The sequence below is a fragment of the Zosterops lateralis genome (assembly GCF_965231275.1).
Source record: "Zosterops lateralis genome assembly, chromosome: 7".
Lineage (NCBI taxonomy): Eukaryota > Metazoa > Chordata > Aves > Passeriformes > Zosteropidae > Zosterops > Zosterops lateralis.
Genome location: NC_139767.1, coordinates 33804090 through 33824054, shown reverse-complemented (window position 1 = coordinate 33824054; position 19965 = coordinate 33804090). Strand labels below are relative to the sequence as shown.

Below are 19965 nucleotides of genomic sequence, written 5' to 3'. Positions count from 1 at the left end.
CAGGCTGGGTTGAAAAGGCCATGTCTTAAATTCTGGGAAGGAAAAGCCCCTGGAGAAGTGAGGCTGTGTTTGGGAAATGATGGTCTCCTGTGTCCAGACAGTCATTTTTAAACAAGGAGTTGCTGCTGGTGCTGCCCTGATTTGCTGTGAGCCTGAGCTCAGCTCTAGGACAAAAGTTAAACCTTCAAACTCCACTCTGCTTCAGCCTGGAGCTCCTCAAGCACAATTTCAGGGATCTTCTTTATTTCTACCTTTATTCCCTTCCAATCACTGAGCAATTAATGAAAATATTCTCCCTTCCTCCCCCAAAAAATTTCTTATTTTGAATAGTAATTTTTAATATTGTTGCTTTTTCAACGGAGGGAAAATGTTATTTATTAAGTGGAAAGAGCAATAGAGTCTGACTCCACATAATAATATCCTGTGAAAATTAAATACCTTCGGGAAAAGTGCTGCATTTATTTTTTCTGTGAAAGAGCTTCGGTACAATAGTAAAAAAATCTTTGAAAATAAGGGTAAGAATATGTGTATTCTGCTCTGTACATAAAAGAGTGCATGAAAAAAAAGTATAAAAGGTCACCTGGCACCATTTTGATGCTCCAGAAATCATCCAAAGCAGAATAATCAAAAAATTGCACATTAAAATATGTATCTCAAGTTTGAAGGGTAACAAATATATCAGTTTTTTGCCAATGAAGAAAAGAGAATTTTAATTTTCTGTGGCAAAATTATTTCCCTGCATCTTGTACTTCTGGTAAAGCAGTGGAAATGAATCATCTTTACCTCAAAAATTAGAACTCAGGATAATCCAAGAACTGTTCATCATCATGTTCCAGATTTCAGTGTCTCTAACATCGGTCTGTGTGTGGTTGGAATGTAAAAATATATTTTATAACTACATAAAATCTGTTAAATACTTTCTTTATTTTAGTGCTTATATTTACTTTTTAAAAATATGACAGAGACTTTTTGGTATTATTTGGATGTCACATTATAAATCTAGTTAAATGTTGATATAAAGCTGTGTAATGTGGCACTTGGGTTATAAAATGAATTTTGTCAGTGGATCAGGACATAGATTTGGCACAGCTGGTTTGTGATAAAATGGGAATAATCAATGTTTCTTCATTTCTGTTCTAATTGATGAGCTTGTAGTTACACATGGGGAAGCACAGTTAGTCTGAAAGAACTAATTCCAAATTTCTGCTTCTGATTTAAGTCTGAATCTTTGCATTTTCAGATGAAGGGCAGTAATCTGACAAATAAATACTGATGTTCAGGGCCCTTAATGAATCCAGGAATACAACTGCAATGTGTCTTTCATTGCAAACTGACAGTTAATAAAACTTTGCATTTAGGTATGAGAAAAAAAATGAAAAGGCAATATTTGATTTACTTACTAAAATTTTATTTTGGGAATAATTTTTGAAAGCTCAGAGAACATGCTTTTTTTTTATTCAGAAAATTACTTTGTGCATGAAATTACTCAAGGTAATTAGATGATTTTAATGAAAAGGTATTGAATTGTGTGTAGACAGAAAGCAGGTTTAGGCAAGTATAAATTTGATATATTCTAATGGATGCACTTTTTCTAGAGTACATCCCATTGCTGTAGTGGGGAAAAAAAAAAAAAAAACAAAACCCAGACAACTCATGTGATGAGAGTGTAAGAAAAACTTTCTCTGCAATTTTATCCACCAGCAAAACCTATGAACTGAACTTTCATTTCTCTGTGTGTTTGATTTATTGCTGGGCTGTTCCAGGTGTGCTTTTTTTAGCAAGTCCAGCCACAACTACTCATAAATGGAGCAAGAAATAGAACATGGTAGGATTTACATGAGTTTGTTACATATTTACTCTGCAGAGGAAGAGTAGAGCTTGTGTGAGAGAATTGCAACTGTGACAAAACAACGTTAGACAGGAACTCAGCTGAGCATCTTTCTGTCCTGCATCATTCCTACAGGACCCAGAGATGGGGAATGAGGGCACAGGAGAGGCATCTGCACTCTCACCCTGCAGAAAAAAGCATATTTAGGTGGAAAAAGGAAGGGCAAACACTTTTAAGGATTACTGTGAACTTAAAATATTTTATTTGATTGACATCCCTAAGAAAAATGAAAGCTTTTATACCCTCTGTAGTGGAAGGGATCAAACATAAAGAATAACATGCAGGATTGCTAAAACAATTGTGGAGGATAGTCATAACAATCTAATAAACAACTATCCTGAGTTATCAAATTCTATTCACTTTATAACACCTGAAAATTCCTATTTCTGTGTCTGTAAGGAAATGGGGGGACCTGTTGATGAGCTTTGTAACAGGCGTGTTTTTCTAGATGGATGATGAACAGTTGAAATAGAAACAAACAAATTATGACAACTTGTGTCTTCTTTAGCAGTGAACCAGATTGGCTCTGTTTTTAATCCATCCCCAAATTCTCAGCTACTTTCCCCATTTGCTGCTCAGGCCACCACTTCTTTGGCTGTAAATAAGAAGACTTTTGTTTGAATTGGCAATTTCCCTGTGAAGAGAAGTGTATTTTGTCACAAATTTCCCCCCTAAGGGTTGAGTTTTGCTGAATTTTGCCTGTTGTTGTGCAGCAAGCAGTGAGTGGTGAGAATGAGTTGTCTGACTGGGTTTTACTTTTATCTGCAGCTCGACCCTGTGCTGCTTCCTGCATAGCACTAAATCTGCAGCTCTCTAGGAGAAGAAACCATTATTATTGTACTCACAGGCACTCATGGCTAGATTTCCAAAATGCCAGGAACTTTTGGAACATATGTCCTCCTTTCCACTGTGGAAATCACAGAGGAACTTTAATAGAATTTCACTCCCGTGCAGCACAAAAACATCCACTGGATATTTCCTTCCAATATCAGTTACAAAAGAAGATAAGGAACATTGCTGGAGAGCCAAAGAGCTTCTAAACCCGTAAAATAGTGTAGGAAATTATCCTCCAGGTGATGGTGCTGTATTGTGCTGGAAAGAAGCAGAGGAAGGAGAAGCCCAAATACCAAAATCCAATGGCATTTCAGTTCCTCCCATGGGGAAAAAATTTCCCTTTGTACCAAGCCTGAGAATTGCTTTCAATATATGTGTGTGTGTGCCAGCAAACACTCTTCATGTTCCTAAAATCCTAAAATCTGTCTGGAACACTGAGGGCCATGGATCATTTGTTACCAAAATCTGAGGGTGGCCGATTTCTTTTGCTTTATATGTGGCTGAAAAAAAGAAAACTGCTGAACACAGAAACAAACCTAAACATCATCAGAGGTAAAAATGCTCCTGGACCATGCTGTAAAGCTGATTATTAATTAAGTGTGATGTAAACCAGATGAAATCACATCCATTGTTTAAAATGCAGTAGAGATGAGATACAGGACTGTGCAGCAGTTCCCTTCTGAGGTTCCATCAGTCAATCACCTCATCCCACACAGGCTGTAAGAGAACCCCACAGGGTGTTTTTACACAATCTTTTTAATTTTAGGAGTTTGATCACCTCCTCTGAAGAAGGTTCCTTGTTCACCACAGTCCCCATAATTGTAGTTATCCTATTTGTCCTCCAGTTAATGTGGTTGGTGCCACTCAATGCCAATGCTGTTCTCATTATATTTTATACCAATTAAATTGCACAGCATTTCTATTAATTCTAATTCAAACTTCTTTTCTCACATCATAATCCTGCTCCTAAATTGGTAAAAAGCCTCTAACTTTTTTGTGACTCATTCATTTTGCCAAAATCAACTGAACATCTTTAGTTGCCTTCTGTCTTTAGTTGCCCTCTCAGTGTAATTTCTAAAAATTAAACCCTGTCCTTTCTGCTCATAGCTCCTGTTGAGGTGTGCTAGGAATTATTTTACTTTATTCTAATTAGGTCTTGTCCACAGCAGTAACTTTGCCTAGGAAAGCTTCCTCTTTTTCCTATATACACTTTACTAATTTGCCTCCTATAATATTTTGTTGGTTTTTGTCAAGGAGCTCCAGAATTGTGTATTTTTGCCCCCCCAAACTCTGATTGTGCTGTGTGTTTGATGGCTTAAGTGCATTAGAAATCAGCAGTTTTCAGTCATGCAGGTGCCCAAATGTAGCTTTACAGGGAAAACAATTCTCTCTCAGCTCATTGAATAGGTGCATTAGAAAGGAGGTGACTGAAAGGAAATTATGAGGGAGAAGGTTCTGGAGAAAGCCAGTGGTGATGAGGGGTCTGGCAGCTGAACTAAGGCAGTGACTGTCCTACAGCTGTCTCTGTAAGGAGAGAACCACAGCCATTTTGAGACCCTCTTTACATATTTTTGAGGCTTGGCAATGAAGGCGAGATCAATCTGTGACCACTGGTGTGAGAGCAGGGACTGGGAAGTTCACTGTCACTTTTGTCTCATGGCAGAATTCTTTTCCTCTGTGTCGTGGTTTGAAAGCAAAACAAGTGAGAGGCTCCAAGTCAGAAATACAATTTAATAAGAAAGGTAAAATAAAATAAAATAAAATAAAATAAATGCAATAATACAAAAGGCCCCTGACAGAGTCAGAATACAACCTGGGCAGGGTGGTGGGAGCAGTCCAGGTGAGGTGCTCTTCCTGAAGCAGTGATCCTGTAAAAGGTCTGGGAGCTCTGCTCCTCTGGGAATCCAGTGGGTCAGGGCTGCTTGTACTGTCCCAAATCCCAGATTCTCTCCAGGTGGGAATGCTTGGCTCCTCCCCCTGGGCGGAGCATCTCACAATGGGATGATGAGTGTGAAGTGGGTCCTTGATGGCCCATTAAACAGAGAGAGCTCCTGGAGGGAGTTCCCTGTGAGTCCTGGGCAAGGCATTGATGGGCCATGAGCAGAAGAGCCCAAAGGAGGGGGCCTGGGAAAACACTGCCCCGCCTGGTTTAACAGTTCATGAAGATGGTGATAGAATAAATACTTTGTGTACATCCTACACTACAACCCAGGACCCTCTGGAATTAGCCCTATTGTTAACATTTATTGCTATTTTTAGTCAGTGGGTTTGTCATTTTAAAATGCTGGAGAGTTGTCATTGCTCAGATGTGGACAGAACAGTCCCTGTGTGTTTATTCCTAGTTGAGACCAAACTCTTTGGGAAACCTCCAGCCAGAACTTTTTAAGACTTAAGTTGTCAGACTGAGGAGGGTGCATGTAATAGGGGAGAGGATGAGTTTTATCAGCAGTGTAACAGAGCTGTGAAAGCAGCATATGTCATGAGAGCTGACTGGATCTCCAGCTGGGGCAGGGAGGTTGCTGGGCCATTGTGCAGCTCCACTCTGCACCAGAAAACCCAGTGCTGGCCATGCTTGTTCAATCACTGACCTAAAATTGGAATTACTGCACAAAAGGGCAGCAGGAAGAGTCTGTCGTACAGGGAGGAAGTCTGCCTTGCTTATCTCTAGCTGCTAGGCAGAGGGAAAGAGTGTGATTTCCATCTAGAAATGTCTCAGGAGAGGGGGACAGGTGAAAATAGCTGTTTAAACCAAATAAGCTGCTGCAGAAATCAGTCTGTGTAATTCAGCCTGGAAGATATCACCATTAGTTATTAGATGTAGATTCCTGACTGCTGGGACCACAGTGAAAACATTCTGGAAGAGTCAAAACAACTGAATACTTTTATGAGTTTAAATGCCTGCAAAGCACCAGAACTTAATGAAGAAGATTCCCCTTTTTGCTGTTGATTAACTACAGGCAGAATTTGGATTTTCCACACATGAAGTCTATAGCTTTCCAAAGATAACATGCCTTAATAAAGTTTATTTTAGTGTCAACATTTTTACTGTTGCAGCAGCCTCAATTAGCAGCCTCACAGTGGCAGTCTCAGGAAATGAAGGCTGTAATGAACTCAGCTCTGTCCCCCAAGGTCACCCCAGTGCCCTGTGCAGGGACATGCACTCGGTCAGTTTCCCTCCCAAAATTGCTCTGTGAATGGATAAAAGATTTCATTGCCCTCTGCTGAAAATGGAGAGGCAAACCCAGCACCATTTGTGAGCAGAAAGATCAGCCTTGAGCTGAAATAAATACTGTGCAGTGCATCCTTTAGAGCTCCCAAGGCAAAGGAAACACAGAGTAATTGTGGGTCAGCTTCTGGTGTTAGAAATGCAATTCTGGTTTAAACCTCACTGTAAAAATCCGCACTGGTCTTTAAATTCAGAACTGTGTTTCAAGATTGCACAGTAAAACCTTTAATTGTCTCAATTTAACTTGCAGAGCATTTTGATCATGCAGCAGCATTTGGGTGAATACTTTCTTGCTCTGTCTTTCACCTCTTCCTTTAATTATCAAGTTTCATCATTGTCAGTCTCCAGAAGAAGAATAATGACTTTAAGAGTAAAAAGAGTGCCATTTACACACAAACTCATGATAACTTGCACAAATGATGTTATGATAGGACAGATATTGTGGGGAAAAAAGAAATTACCCCCTTTTCCAGAAAGCTGGAGCAGCCTCTTACATATTCTTAATTCTTAGATATTCCTTACTGGATCCATTTGTTATTGACATTCAAACATTTTATTTCTTCTCTGATCAGAAAAGATAATCTTGTAAAAGACTAATAGTTTTTTGGGATGTGGGTTGGGTTTTTGTTTGTTTGTTTTGTTTTGTTTGTTTTTGGTTTTGTTTTGTTTGTTTTTAACTTGTATTTTAATCTGTAGAAATGTTAAATTATTAATAAAACTGAACACTGTGCAGTAGAGTCAGTCTGAAGTCAAACTTCAGGTCTTTATAACTACTGTGTGTCTGGATGTGTATTTACAACGTGTGTGTATTTATATATTTGTATATTTGTGAGTGTCTGATCACAGCAAACCCAGTTGGTTCTATGATTCCAAAATGAGCTTTATTTGCATTATTGAATCTTGAGGTACAAAGTTCCATTAAATAACATAAATCAAATCCCCAGAAGTACAGATTGGAATCTGGAGTACATGTAACATTTTAACAACTTATTTTAAATATATATAGGTGTTGGCCTTGTTATTTCTGATGATACGAATACATACATAAATAAGTGTATATACTGCTATATACACACTTTTTTTTTTTTTTTTTTTTTTTTTTTTTTTTTTTTTTTTTTTTTTTTCCTTCCTGTTTTCATTCCAAATTCCTTTTGCTTTTCAGGCATGATTTTTACTTTGCAAATATTCCGTGCTATGCACATTTTGATTTATATAGACCTGAATGCCAAGTGTGTGTTTTTAAATATATTCTTAGAGTACAGCTGGGATAAAGAATGACAATGAAGGACAGGACAGGAACTCAGAATTATTTTGATAAATAGAAATCCCTGTCAGGAATGGAGTTATCCCTCAGGAATGTTATAGGTAAAGTTTATTCTGCCTTATGGCCTGGTGATGGACTAGATGACCTTTCAATTTCTCCTCCAGCCCTATTTTATGATTCTGAGATCAATTCATTTTGGCATTTGACAGCTCCTGCACATAGACTACAAATGATTCTAATGCCTTTACTTTTTAAAAAAGTTGTTGTGTTGGTTGGGGTTTTTTTTTTGTTGGTTTTTTTAAGTTTCAATTTTTGCACTTGAAACACTTTAACTACCTCTAAAGTGTATTCTTATTTATTTGAAGACTAAAAGTAGAGGATATGGGCTTCATTCTGCTGTTCAGCAAATAGCCTAAAACTGGATTTTTATGAGTGGTTACAAGGCTATAAATTACTGCTCTGTCACATAAAGATATCTGAAGTTTTATGTGCTGTTGATCCAAAGTTATTCCCATTAGTGGTAATAACGAGGAGATAATTCACTTCATTTGGATAATGAAATCCTGGGTCTCAAAGTAGTTTTAGTAACATTCAGCCTGGAATCAGATTATTCTTTACAGCATGTTAAAGTCATGGCAAGGTGGTCTTGAGCCTGTGAGTGTAATTTGTTCTCTCAAATAGGTAATCCTGTTAAAATATTGTCAGGTTAATCAAAATTGATTTGCGTGTGCTAAACCCAGTGAAGGCTAATCAAGTATCGGGTTAGGGAGCTTTAGCAGCAATTTTAAGCCTTTGATAGTTTCCCATTATTCCTGGATGGAATGACTCACTGGATCTGGGGAAGCATTCTGAAGCCTGAACACCTTTCCAAGGCTGGAGACAAATGTACTGCAGACTGAAGCATCTCCTTCAGGAATAGATGTTAAAACACCCGAGAGTGGGGATCCCTGTGTTTGTTACAGTTTATGTGCAATAACTGTTCTCCAGACAACCTGAGTGCTCTGTGCTTTTGTCACTGTTCTCTTTAACTATCCTATATTTTTTTTAGAAATAATGGTTAAGATGAATTTGATTGCAACTTTAGAGTATTACGTGGTGTGTCTGTTTTGTAAGAAAATGCACTCAGAATTTCTGTGCTTTACATTTGAAAGACAATTCTGTGTAATTGCTAATTTGTTAGAAGATACGGTGAATTTTTAAAAACAATTATGTGCTTATCAATATGGGGTATATGGGAAATTGAAGCGACAAGGAACAAAAACTTCCTTTTCCCAGAGCCAGCAGGAGCTTTGCACTCGGCTCACACCCTTTAAAACTTACAACATCTTATTTTCTTTCAACAGAAAGCTTTTCTTTACAGACTACGGGAACGCTGCCAAGGTGGAGAGATGTGACATGGATGGAATGAACAGGACGTGGATAGTAGACTCGAAAATTGAACAGCCAACTGCTCTGGCACTAGACCTCATCAATAAATATGTGTACTGGCTTGACATATATCTGGAGAGTGTGGAGGTTGTTGACTATCAGGGGAGAAGGAGGCAGACAATAACTAAAGGCAGACAAGTAGGTATTTATTTGCAAATCAGTAAAAAAGGAATGATATCAATAAATGAATGCACATTATGCTGGCAGCTACAGGAATCTCATAGATTTTTTAAAAAATTTTCACTTCAGATGCGTTAGAATTTAAAAGATACATCTAAGTGTTTTGGTTTATCTGCAGTTTAGCAGTTTTGCAACTTATGAATGTTTCCATGCAGTGTCTCATTAACAATGCACCCTGTAAGTCACCACTGGTAAAGACTTCAGGAGGGAAAATCTGGGGTGGAAAGGTGCAGGGAGATAAATCATTAATGACAAGATGTCCTTACCCACTCAGGAAGGAGAGACTAACAGGCTCAATAAAGTGAAATAGAATAGCAGAAGCTGTTCACCCATTCAGAATAATCTGAATGCCCTTAAATCTCATTTTCGTGGATGGCAATGATGCTTTTCACAGCTGATCCCGATGTTCAGAGTCATAAATACAAACTCTGAGACTGAGTCTGAGCAGGAGCATTTCAGTCCATTAGCCTGGAAGAGTTCTCTGGCAGTTGTAATCTTATGTAAATCCAGGGAAAATCAGCAAAGACCAAACTTTTCTGGTGGTCACTACTCAACTGCCACTTGAAGTAGTGACCAAACTTGTGGGCACCAAGTTTGCATCTATTTCTGCCTGAGTTTAAACAAGGAATGTAAAAATATGCAAGCAGAATAAACATTTTACCTGTTTTTCTGTCATTTTTTTCCTTCCAAGTAATCAGTGTTAACCAAGATGCAACTGGTCAGGCTGTTAAATAAAAACAGGCAGAAAACGTGAAAAAACAGTCTAAGTGGTCATTTGGCAAACATTTTCCTATTTTTGCCAATCTATCCCCAGTCTTTAACCAGCTCTGGAACAAGAGGTCTTGAAAACTTTTGTGTGTTTTTGGTTTTTTATGTAATGTTTTGGAATAGATACTTAAAAAGCTAAAATTTTTTTCAGAGGCCATTAACAAATAACTTTACAGGCTTGTAACTGAGTTGTGCTGGTGTCATAGGAGAGGTGCTTGTTCTTCCTCTTCTTGCTGAAATTTAGATACAAAAGTGAATACTTTTTAGTTCAGAGGGATTCTTCTCAAAACTAGCAAAAAATGAGATCTGTGTTGTTTCATATGGGTGAAGGGTTTGGCCTCTCACTGTTGTCACAAGGGGTACTGATTGTCTTTCCACTCAAATGAAGAAATGGTCATTTCAGTATGTTTTGTGCTGATGCCATGATCTAGAATGGCCATTTCTCCAAATTATTCCTCATTAATCCAAGGAAACAGCAGACCACCAAACTGTTCCCAAGAGTTTTTAGGGACTGAAGTTTATCATGTAAATACAACATAACGAAGCTGTGCTTTCCAAACAAAACTGGATTCTGTGGTTGACAGCCTGCGTGGCTTTCAAAGGACAAGCCAGTAATGTTTTCACTCCTGCACAGGATTGCTGGAAAGCTTCATGAGATGTAAAAAAACCCAACAAATTAAAAAATAAATACAAATAATTAGATCATTATAAAATGCAGTGCAAAAAGAGCCATATAGCTTTAATAGTTTTATTACAGAAAATCTCTCATGGGAGTTAAATGATAAAGATCTAAACTGAGTGCAAATGGAAATAGGGAAGGAAGAATTGTAATTCAGGAGAGAAATCCACAGTTTGGTACAGATGTCTCTTTATTTTCAAGGCTGTTTTCTTGTCCATCTTACCGTAATTGCATTGGATTTCTATTGGATCCCAATCAAACACTTCCAATGACGCCAATTATTATTCCTTTTTCTGGGCGAAGACAGAATACAATGGCAAGACTTGGCCAACTGTGGCATAATTTCCAGAATGGGTGAAATACTTGATGCACAACAAGGTTTTTTTGTTTGGGTTGGGTTTTGGTGACGTAGGTCTGAATTTGTGAGCGAATGAGAGAAGTAAATACTTTGTGGTGAGCAATTGAATGATTAAAGTAATAAGATGTTCAGCCTGTGAATATCTGAATATCTGCAAAAAAATTCTCCTTAATTTGTTCAGTTTTCAGAATTGACAATGAGATATTTTGCATTTTCTAAATCTTTAAATCAAGCACAGTCTCTAAATTATTGAACACTTCGTGTTTGAGCTGTGATTGTCTAACTATCAGCTATTAGGGGGTTTTTAATCAATGTGCCTAAGCACATCAGAGATTATCACAATTTTAGAATTCACTTTTTAATAAACAAGCACTACCAAGTGGCCACCACCATATTCAAAGACATCAACACAAGAGGAACACAGCAGAGCTGACAGAATTGGTTTATTTCTCATGTAGTCAAGAAAATATTCAGCAGGTATCTATTGCACCATTTTCCCTGATTTGATCATAAAATAATTTTAAAAAGTGGATCAATTACACCTATGAACTGTGTTTTAAACTCTAAGTTTGCTATAATTCTTAGATATTAATGGTTAATTTATCTTTGTGACTATTGGTTAATGATCATTAATTAATACTAAGGTAGCTGTTGCATTTCAAGAATGTAAAAGATTTTAATTTAAAAATCAGATAAACTGGGGGATTTGTAGAGTAAATAAATTTAGATTGGTAAATAATTTGAATTTTCTACCTTTCTTCTACAAAGCTTTTCCAATTATAAATTACAAACTACAAGAATGTGAACTTTACTTTTAGTGTAATTTGTGTTTAATATTTACAAATACTCAGAAAACCTTTTGTCCTTTTGTACAGTTTAATCGCATACAATTCACAGTAGTGTTTGGTGTTAACAACTCACAGATGTGCCTAAAATATTGATCTAAAATAATACCATTTGTTTCTTTTCCAGATTAGGCACCTTTGTGGTTTGGCAGTATTTGAAAATTATTTATACACAGTTAATTCAGACGACTTCAGCATTTTACGAATAAACAGATACAATGGTACTGATGCTCAGGCTCTCGCTAGGCTGGACGATGCTAAAGAGATCCGTGTGTACCAGAAAAGAACTCATGCAGCAGGTAAGATCAAATTTCCTCTCTCTAGAAAACACAAAACCAGATATTGGGACCAAACTCTTTGGAAAACCTCCAGCCAAAACTTTTTAAGGTTAAGTCATTAGACTGAGGGGGGGTGCATGTAATAGTGGCTGTCGTTGTGTGGTTTTAATGGTTCTACCAGAAAAAAAAATACCTGAAAATGGAGTGATTTTTTTTTCCTTGTGGCACAACACTGCGTTATTTGAGCTGCCCAGTTTTCTGTGTTGCTGTTGCCCCATTTCCTGTGTCTCTATAAGCTCCCAACTGAACCCTTTTGTGGGAATTCAATTTGAGAGCTGCCCAAGAGCCCTGCTCTGCACATTGTGACATTCAGCACTCTGAGAATTTAACGCCTTCAGAACTGTTGGATGTCCAGGGCTCTCCACATGCCTTGGGTCTCAGACCTCAGGAGATTCCTGGTATCTCTGGGCCAGGAAATGTCTGTTTCACACAGACTCCACACCTCAGGTGAGCTCCTGTCTTTGGGGCTGCCTAAAAGGCACAGGGGTGTGGGCAGCCAAGCTGCCAGCACAGCACCAAGAGAGGGAAATGCTGACAGGGTTTCCTTGCTTTGTGTGAGTGTCAGCTTTGCCATCTGTGAAAGAGATCTTCATTTTCATCTAGAATGAAAAACTCTTTTTTATCTCAGAGTTTTGTGGTAAAACAGCAATTTCTGATGTCCACAGTCCTGCATGACTGTGATATGTTCACACATTTTCTGTATGCAGAATTATGGGGACTCAGTGCAAAGATAGCAAGATCCAAAATATCTACAGGGGCTCTTTACAAGAAATTTTTTGGTGTGACTGATAACAATAAATTGTTGCCATGACCGCTTAGACAGAAAAGCCAACACATCAATTCTCAATGTCGATGTTTCTAAACAGAATGGCTGCTTCTGGAGAAGTTTCTGAAGTGGGAACAAACTCTAAATTGATGTAGAGTGGGTGAACTAATTTTCACCCTGGAGCTGAGGACATTGATTTGCAGATGTCAATGTCTGAAGGAGGCTGCAAAGACTCTTTCTTTGCTATTATCATCCCACTTGTACTCCTGAGGGAGTCAGAGAGGTTGAGTAGAGGAGAGACATGAGCACAGTATAATCTTTTATTACATCCTGTGATTACTCCACTACTCCTTTTGTTTTGAATGGACATGTTTGTTGCTTGTCAAGATTCTCTGTAAAAGCTGTCTCAGCTTGGTGGAGTTTCTGTATTACCTTTAACCTTTATCGACCCTATACCACTTGATTGCTTTCTTTAAAAAAAAAATACAAACTGAAAAGCTTGAGGTAAAGTAGGAAGAACTGAACATTTTTTGAGCTAGAATATTCTGGTTTAAGCCATCTTAGTAAGTGTAACGCAACCTAGTAGATTTTGTTTTCTTGGCATAGTGCCTTAAACAGTTAAAAAAACCCAACAAAATAAGGCTGCTGATATAGAACCCTGCATTTGGAAATATGAAATCAAGGGAAAGGAATTCTTTGACCTCCTAATCTGGATTTATATCCCAACTGTACCAATCTGCACCCCATGCCTGCAAGTGTTCAAGGCCAGGTGGGATGGGGCTTGGCTTCCATTGTAGTGGAAGGTGTCCCTGCCAATGGAGAGGGTTTGGAATAAGATGGGCTCTAAGGTGCCTTCCAACCCAAACCATTCTGTGATTCAATAAATATGGAAAAATTCTGCAGGGCTTGTTCTGCTCTTTAGTTTCAGCATATGTATCTGCCCAGAAAGCTGCTGTCTAATGCAGTTGAAGGAATACCAGGCTGTGTGGGCATGGCACGCTCTCTGTTCTCAGAAAACCCCAACCAACCAAATGAACCAAAGCAACAAATGGAAAAGAGGAGAAATACCAGCTCCCCCAGGGAAGCGCTGCCTCACAAATGCTGTGCAGGAGTTTATTCACAAGGGGATGATTGCACACAGCCATGGGCAGGGCTTGATAGCCCTGGGCATTATTGGCCTGTCTTGGATGATGTCCTCGGGTGACTTTACGATGTTTGTATCCCCAACTCTCTTTTATGTTTTTACTGGATATTAAGTTCTGCACCTTTAACCCTGGTTCTGAAAGGGGAAAAAACCTTCTTTCAAAAACACCTCCCTTAGCAGTTACATTCTGGGGACTTATCATGACGCAAACCCCCTTTCTTTATATTTTTTTCTCTATCTAACCTTGCTCCATGCTGATGCATGCCATTGTGTTGCCTCCCACGTGTCTGAGTGCTGTTTTCCCCTGGCCGTAGTCAGAAGCCACGCGTGCGAAGCGGATCCGTATGGAATGCCGGGGGGATGCTCCCACGTCTGCCTGCTCAGCACCAGCCACAAGGCACGGACCTGTCGCTGCAGGACTGGCTTCATCCTGGGGAGTGATGGCAGGTCATGCAAAAGTATGTTCTTGAAGTCGGTCTGACAGCCAGGAATGATCCAGGGGGTGGTTCTGGGTGTTCTCTAGCGAATCGCATGGGCTGCTCTGGGGTAAAGTTTGTAATGTGTACCTGATGCTTTGTTCACATGCTCCTTTCATTCCCTTAAAATTGTTTGGTTTGGTTCACAGAAATGAGAGGTTAAACTTGGGATGCTCAAAGAATACTGCAAATTATCACAAGTTTTGCATTAATCAGCCTCGCTCTTTATTTATATACATTTTCACAGCACACAGGTACTGGAATGCTGCTTAAGAGTTTGTCACATCCAATTTCCACCCATAAAATCAACTTAGAGCACAAGAGCAGAACATTCATGTGAACAAGTCAAGTTTTTTTCTCAGAATACTTTGTGAAAGCCAATGTGATTTGTGCAGCTGTGGTTGTACCTAACATTACATGTACACAACCTGTGGGTCACCTACAGCCAACAGGAGTTTTGGGGAATGTCTGGTTTTTGCCTGTTTTTTCAGTCAAACGGTGTTGATTTAGTTCAGATAGAAGGCATGCAGTTAGATACTCTGATGGATGTTGGTAGATGGATTCATTTGACCTCAGTCAAACCTGATGCAGTTTTCGCCAACAATTCCATCAAAAAACCTTGAGAGGCAGCAAGAAAAGTATATAGAGAATTTTAAGAGGTATATTGATACCATTAAGCCTCTAAGGATATCCATAATTATCTTTAAGGAAAGAAAATCACTTTGCTAAGCTTCAATTGTTTGTAATCAACTTAATTATTTAAATTGTAAAAATCTTAGAAATATGAATTATCGATATCCATGTTTTCTACCTCAGTTGGAAAAAGCAGAGTATGTTGATTTGTTGTATTCCTTTCAATCTTAAAGGAATTTAATCTTTTTTTTTTTTTTTTTTTATTCTGAGAAACTAAACTTTATATATGCTGGGGTTCATGGTGTTGTTAGATTTTAAGACTACTTCAGTCATGGTCTATATTACCTTGATGGATCCTAATGAATTGTAAAATTAAATGTCTACAGAGCTATGTATGTCCATGTCACAGCAGATGCAAAGTTATTCTGTGAACTACAACTGCTTTTTCAGTGTGAACTCTTACACAAAAAAATAATTCGATGTAAGCAGCTCACTGAAGTAACTTGTATTCTGAATAAGGTAAGGTAATTAGCTAGATTTTATTTTAATCTAGATACCTTCAGAATATATGAAAGTTTAAATTCTGGTATTGAATAAAGCTCCTGCTCCCCACTAATTATGCCAGTTAATTAAACAGGGACATTATGCACTGCGAAGAAGATTAGGCAGCATCAGTTGTTTATGTTTGTAATCTTTCTTTTGCAGGACCAAAGAATGAATTGTTTCTTTTTTATGGGAAGGGACGGCCAGGAATAATCCGGGGAATGGACCTGAATACCAAAGTGTCTGATGAGTACATGATCCCCATAGAGAACCTGGTCAATCCTCGTGCTCTGGACTTCCACGCTGAAACCAATTACATTTACTTTGCTGATACCACCAGTTTCCTAATTGGGCGACAGAAAATTGATGGCACAGAGCGAGAAACAATCCTCAAAGACGGTGGGTGATGCTCAGTGATGGTGACATCCAGACATGCTCACTGCTGAGAAGTTGAAATGACATTTGCAGATAATTTAAAGGGTTTGTCGGATCTCCCATGGAAAAAAGACATAAATTTGAGCTTGAACGGAATTGGAGATACTTTTTTACAACTTCCTGGGGTTTTTGGGTTTTTGTTTTTTTGGTTTGGTTTTTTTCCTGAGGGCAGGATTAAATAATCAAATTCCTCAAAACAGGGAAGGGAAGGGAAGGGAAGGGAAGGGAAGGGAAGGGAAGGGAAGGGAAGGGAAGGGAAGGGAAGGGAAGGGAAGGGAAGGGAAGGGAAGGGAAGGGAAGGGAAGTTGATACTTTGGTTGATACCAAATATCTCTAATTTGCTTTAGACCTTCAGTAGAAAAAAGCAATTTTAAAATATAACATGGGTATCACATTATAAATGTAAAGTTTGGTTAAATCACTCTGTTGTGAATTCTTACTTTGTCCATTTAAGCTTATATCCACTGGTGAGTAAGGACACTGGTCACCACTGTGTCCTTCCAGTAGCTGGATATTTGTTGAGCCATCCCAAATCCTTGCAGACTTTATAAACTTCTTCACTCCAGCCTGCATTACAATTTGGATTCTGGAGCTTATTCAAGTAGTTTGGCAGAATGAGACTGTTTGTAGTGCTTGAAAACTCATTAGGAAAAAAGCATTGTCTTTCCTGATGCATTTTCTATTGTGTGTGTGGAAGCACCAGTTAGACCTAAACATTTATTAGAACCTTAATTAAGATGCTTGTAACATTTATTATAGCAATGAGAGAAAATGCCAGCAGTTCTTTGGATCCCACATCTCCCACTCCACTGAATCTCCCTGGTCTAGAATCATATCTCATCACACCAAATGTTGTTGGAGTGAAAAAAGCTTCCAGTTTGTCAATCGATATTTCTCTTTCCTTTATGGACCCTTCTCTGAAATTGTGCTTCAGCAGGAGGTGGCAACTGCCTCAGCTGAAATCCATTCTACAGTAATTATTTTCTGCTCCTCAATCCAAGAAGTAGCATAAATATTCATCTTAGCCTATCTTTACTTGTGAATGGAAGCTCAGGACAGTGAAAGTAACTAAAATACCGTTGTTTTAGCAGTGGGATGTTCATTCCCTGTCATTCATAATGCATGTTTTAATGCACACTTCTGAGGAGCCATCTCCTCTGTGCAGTGATATGATGCTCTTTTAGTGAAAGGTCTCTCCTCAGAGTCTGCACCAAGATCCCTTCAGCAGCAGTTGCAAGGAATAGTGACAGGCTCTTTACCCTGCTCTGGTGAATGGTTAATAAAGGGCGTTTGTCTCTGAAAATAACAAATACTCAGCTGTCAGTCTGGTAATTCTTCATTTCACTGCCAGCATGGGGATGGATAATATACACCTTACACCTCCCATTGCTGGCTTTCCTTTACTAACTGTGCATTTCATTTGACAATGAAATAGTTCAAATGTGGAGTAGAGGAAGGAGCAGGAAATATGTAAATTAAAACATGATAAAGGAGCAGCAAGGAGCATCCTGGCTGAAAGGTGTCAGACATGGCAGGGTCAGACAGGTTGGGATTGGTCTACTCAAACATGACTAAACTTTGTATGCCAAACCAGAAAATTTGTGATAGTCTTGTAAATAATGTTTAAATGCAGTGTCTATTCTTTATAAGTACAACACAGCAAAAATATTAATGCAATACTGAAAGAGCTGTGGATTATCCGAGGATTTATTATTGGTGATTCTACTATTTGTAAAGACCAAAAATATGTCACTGTCATTCTCCCCTTCCTTCTTCCCGGGAGCTTACATTGTTAGTTCCAACTCGGTGTAGTTTCATAAATTTAAAGTATATTTAAAGAACATTTGCTAATGTATTTTTCATGATTTAAAAAATTAATATGGCCTCCAGCCATAACACCTCAGCTTTTATTCTTGTCAACTCTCACGAGCTCAGCAGGGACAGATGAAATCGTTCCTTGGTGGGAGGCCACTACAGAAAATCAGGTGTGTCAGGGGGTGGTTTAATATTTGCTCTGAACAGTGTGCTGCTAAGGGCTCCTAGCTGTGGTAGGTGCCACTTCTCAGATTCCAAGTTGCCTTTTTTTTTTGGTGACTGTCAGGATTTTGAGGATGTATACGCTTGTTCAGGCAGCACTGCAACCCAGATAATTACTGATCCCACAGCTGTTGACTGGGAATTGAGATCACTGAGCACCTCACACTGCTGGAGTTTGATTTCTCATACAGTTTCAGCTGTGATTTCTCTTTCTTCACATCGGGCAGCAAACTGCTGGGTAGTGTTGATAACAATTTGACAGCCCCCAGCACAGCCTGGCTTAGGGCTGGTGGCACAGCTGCAGTAGTACTGTACCTCCACCAGCAACAAAAATTATAATTAACCTTTCTAACTTGCATGTAAAATCAGTCTTTTACATTAAAAATTGGCAAAAAACACAGACATTTTTAACTGGATCTAAATACTGTTCAGTCTATGTAAGATGAAGACAAGCTCAGGGTTTTTAACTTGTCCTTGTACCCCTAATGCTTTTTTGGGGGTTGCTGTGAGCCTAAAAGTCTTATAATATTTACTTGTAAATATTAGTCAAGATGATCAACCTGTTGTTTAAACAAGGCCAAAGTTAAGTCTGTAAAGCTCTTTGGGAGCTGTTTAGATGATTAGTATATAAAAGAATTATTTTGCCACCAGGTTTTGTGTTAATCCAGCATTTTAGGCACCATTTATTACACATGACATTGATGAGCTTGGCCATTCTGTACAAATTGCATGTTGTACCTGTTATCTGTTCCATACTGAAAACCAGTGTGGCAAACTGCTGCCTCTAGAATTGTTTTTAAAAACCTCACATCTACATCCAATGCATTTGGAGCTCTCATATTAAAATTGGTATTAAAATTCTGGTGGAAATTCCAGAATTAAAAATGTTAAATTTTCATTCAGCCATTGAAGAATGATCACAAGGGTATTTTATTACCTCATCTCTTTAATGCTGAACTGCAGAACAACTGAATTATTGTAGTCAAATCAAGTTGAGAATGGCAGAATGACCATTTTCTTCCTGTTTACTACTTGGCGTGAAACTCATTTGAAAAGTAACCCATGTATTTAAAGCTTTTAGATAGTGAAATAAAAGTGAATATTTAATTACAACTCCACAAAATCAAAAAAAATTTTCTCTACAGGGTCATGCTGTATAATTCTCCTTTTAAAAAGAAAAACAACTTTCTGATATATTTAGTTTCTAGTTACCATGAGGGGGTTTTTTTGTTTGTTTTGTTTTGTTTTGTTTTGTTTTTGTTTTGTTTTGTTTTGTTTTGTTTTTGTTTTGTTTTGTTTTTACTTAGATTGTATTTAGTTTAGAATCCTATTTGCCCCAAGATTCCTGCAGAATAGATGTGGAACAAAAGTCTTATAAATTTTAGGTATCCAGCATTCTATTAATTCTATCAGTTTTGCTGCTGATACCAGTACAGCCCATATTTGGACTGTTTTGACTCCCAAAGAAGCAAAAAATCAGCAAAATATTCTCCTTAGAAAGATGATCTTATTAATATAAAAATTTGATCTTATTAGTATAAAAACTGTGTTTAGCTCCAATTGGCTGTGTCAGACAGGATAAATATAAATTGGCTTTGGAACAAATCTCTCTTTGTCCTCAAGCCTGGTTTTACTCATGTCAGTGTTTTCCTGAATTGAGCAAAATCTGCTGAGCCCCCTCAGACCTTTATAGGACATTTCTTTCACAGCTCAGGTTTCTCTGTGTTGCCTGTCCTGTTCAGCAGATTTATTTTTTTTTCCCCTGAGCCTTGGGCTTCAGGTCCTTGGTGAAATTCTCTTTCCATTTCCCTTCCATTGTCATCCCTTTTCTCAACCCCCTTGACCACCCCAAGACCAAAGGCCACACTTCTCTTTCAGACACTTTCAGCTGCCTCTGACAATGTCTGTTGAAAAGCAAGCAGCAAAGGCACTGAGAGATGAGAAATAAAAGTGGCAGTGTCCATCAGGCTGGGGAAGCTGCTGAGCTGCTCTCACACACTGCCTGACCCACAGCTGTCCTGTGCTTTGGGGGATTCTTGTCACACCAGGGTTAGAAATGTCATTATTCTCTTGTTTCATGTCCCAGAGAGCACATTCTGATGCCTTTGCTTCCCTCAAGCTTC

At 38.4% G+C, this 19965-nt stretch overlaps 1 protein-coding gene across 1 annotated transcript in view; it reads left to right on the top strand.

Moving 5' to 3' along the window:
- LRP1B (LDL receptor related protein 1B) overlaps positions 1-19965 on the top strand; it is a gene marked incomplete at its 5' end in the record, with an annotated part of 645110 nt that overhangs the window by 398032 nt on the left and 227113 nt on the right. The window contains 4 exons of the mRNA XM_083865658.1: positions 8556-8778; positions 11598-11769; positions 14033-14176; positions 15533-15769. Of these exons, the coding sequence (XP_083721784.1) occupies positions 8556-8778; positions 11598-11769; positions 14033-14176; positions 15533-15769 (776 nt within the window). The remainder of the gene's footprint in view (positions 1-8555; positions 8779-11597; positions 11770-14032; positions 14177-15532; positions 15770-19965) is intronic.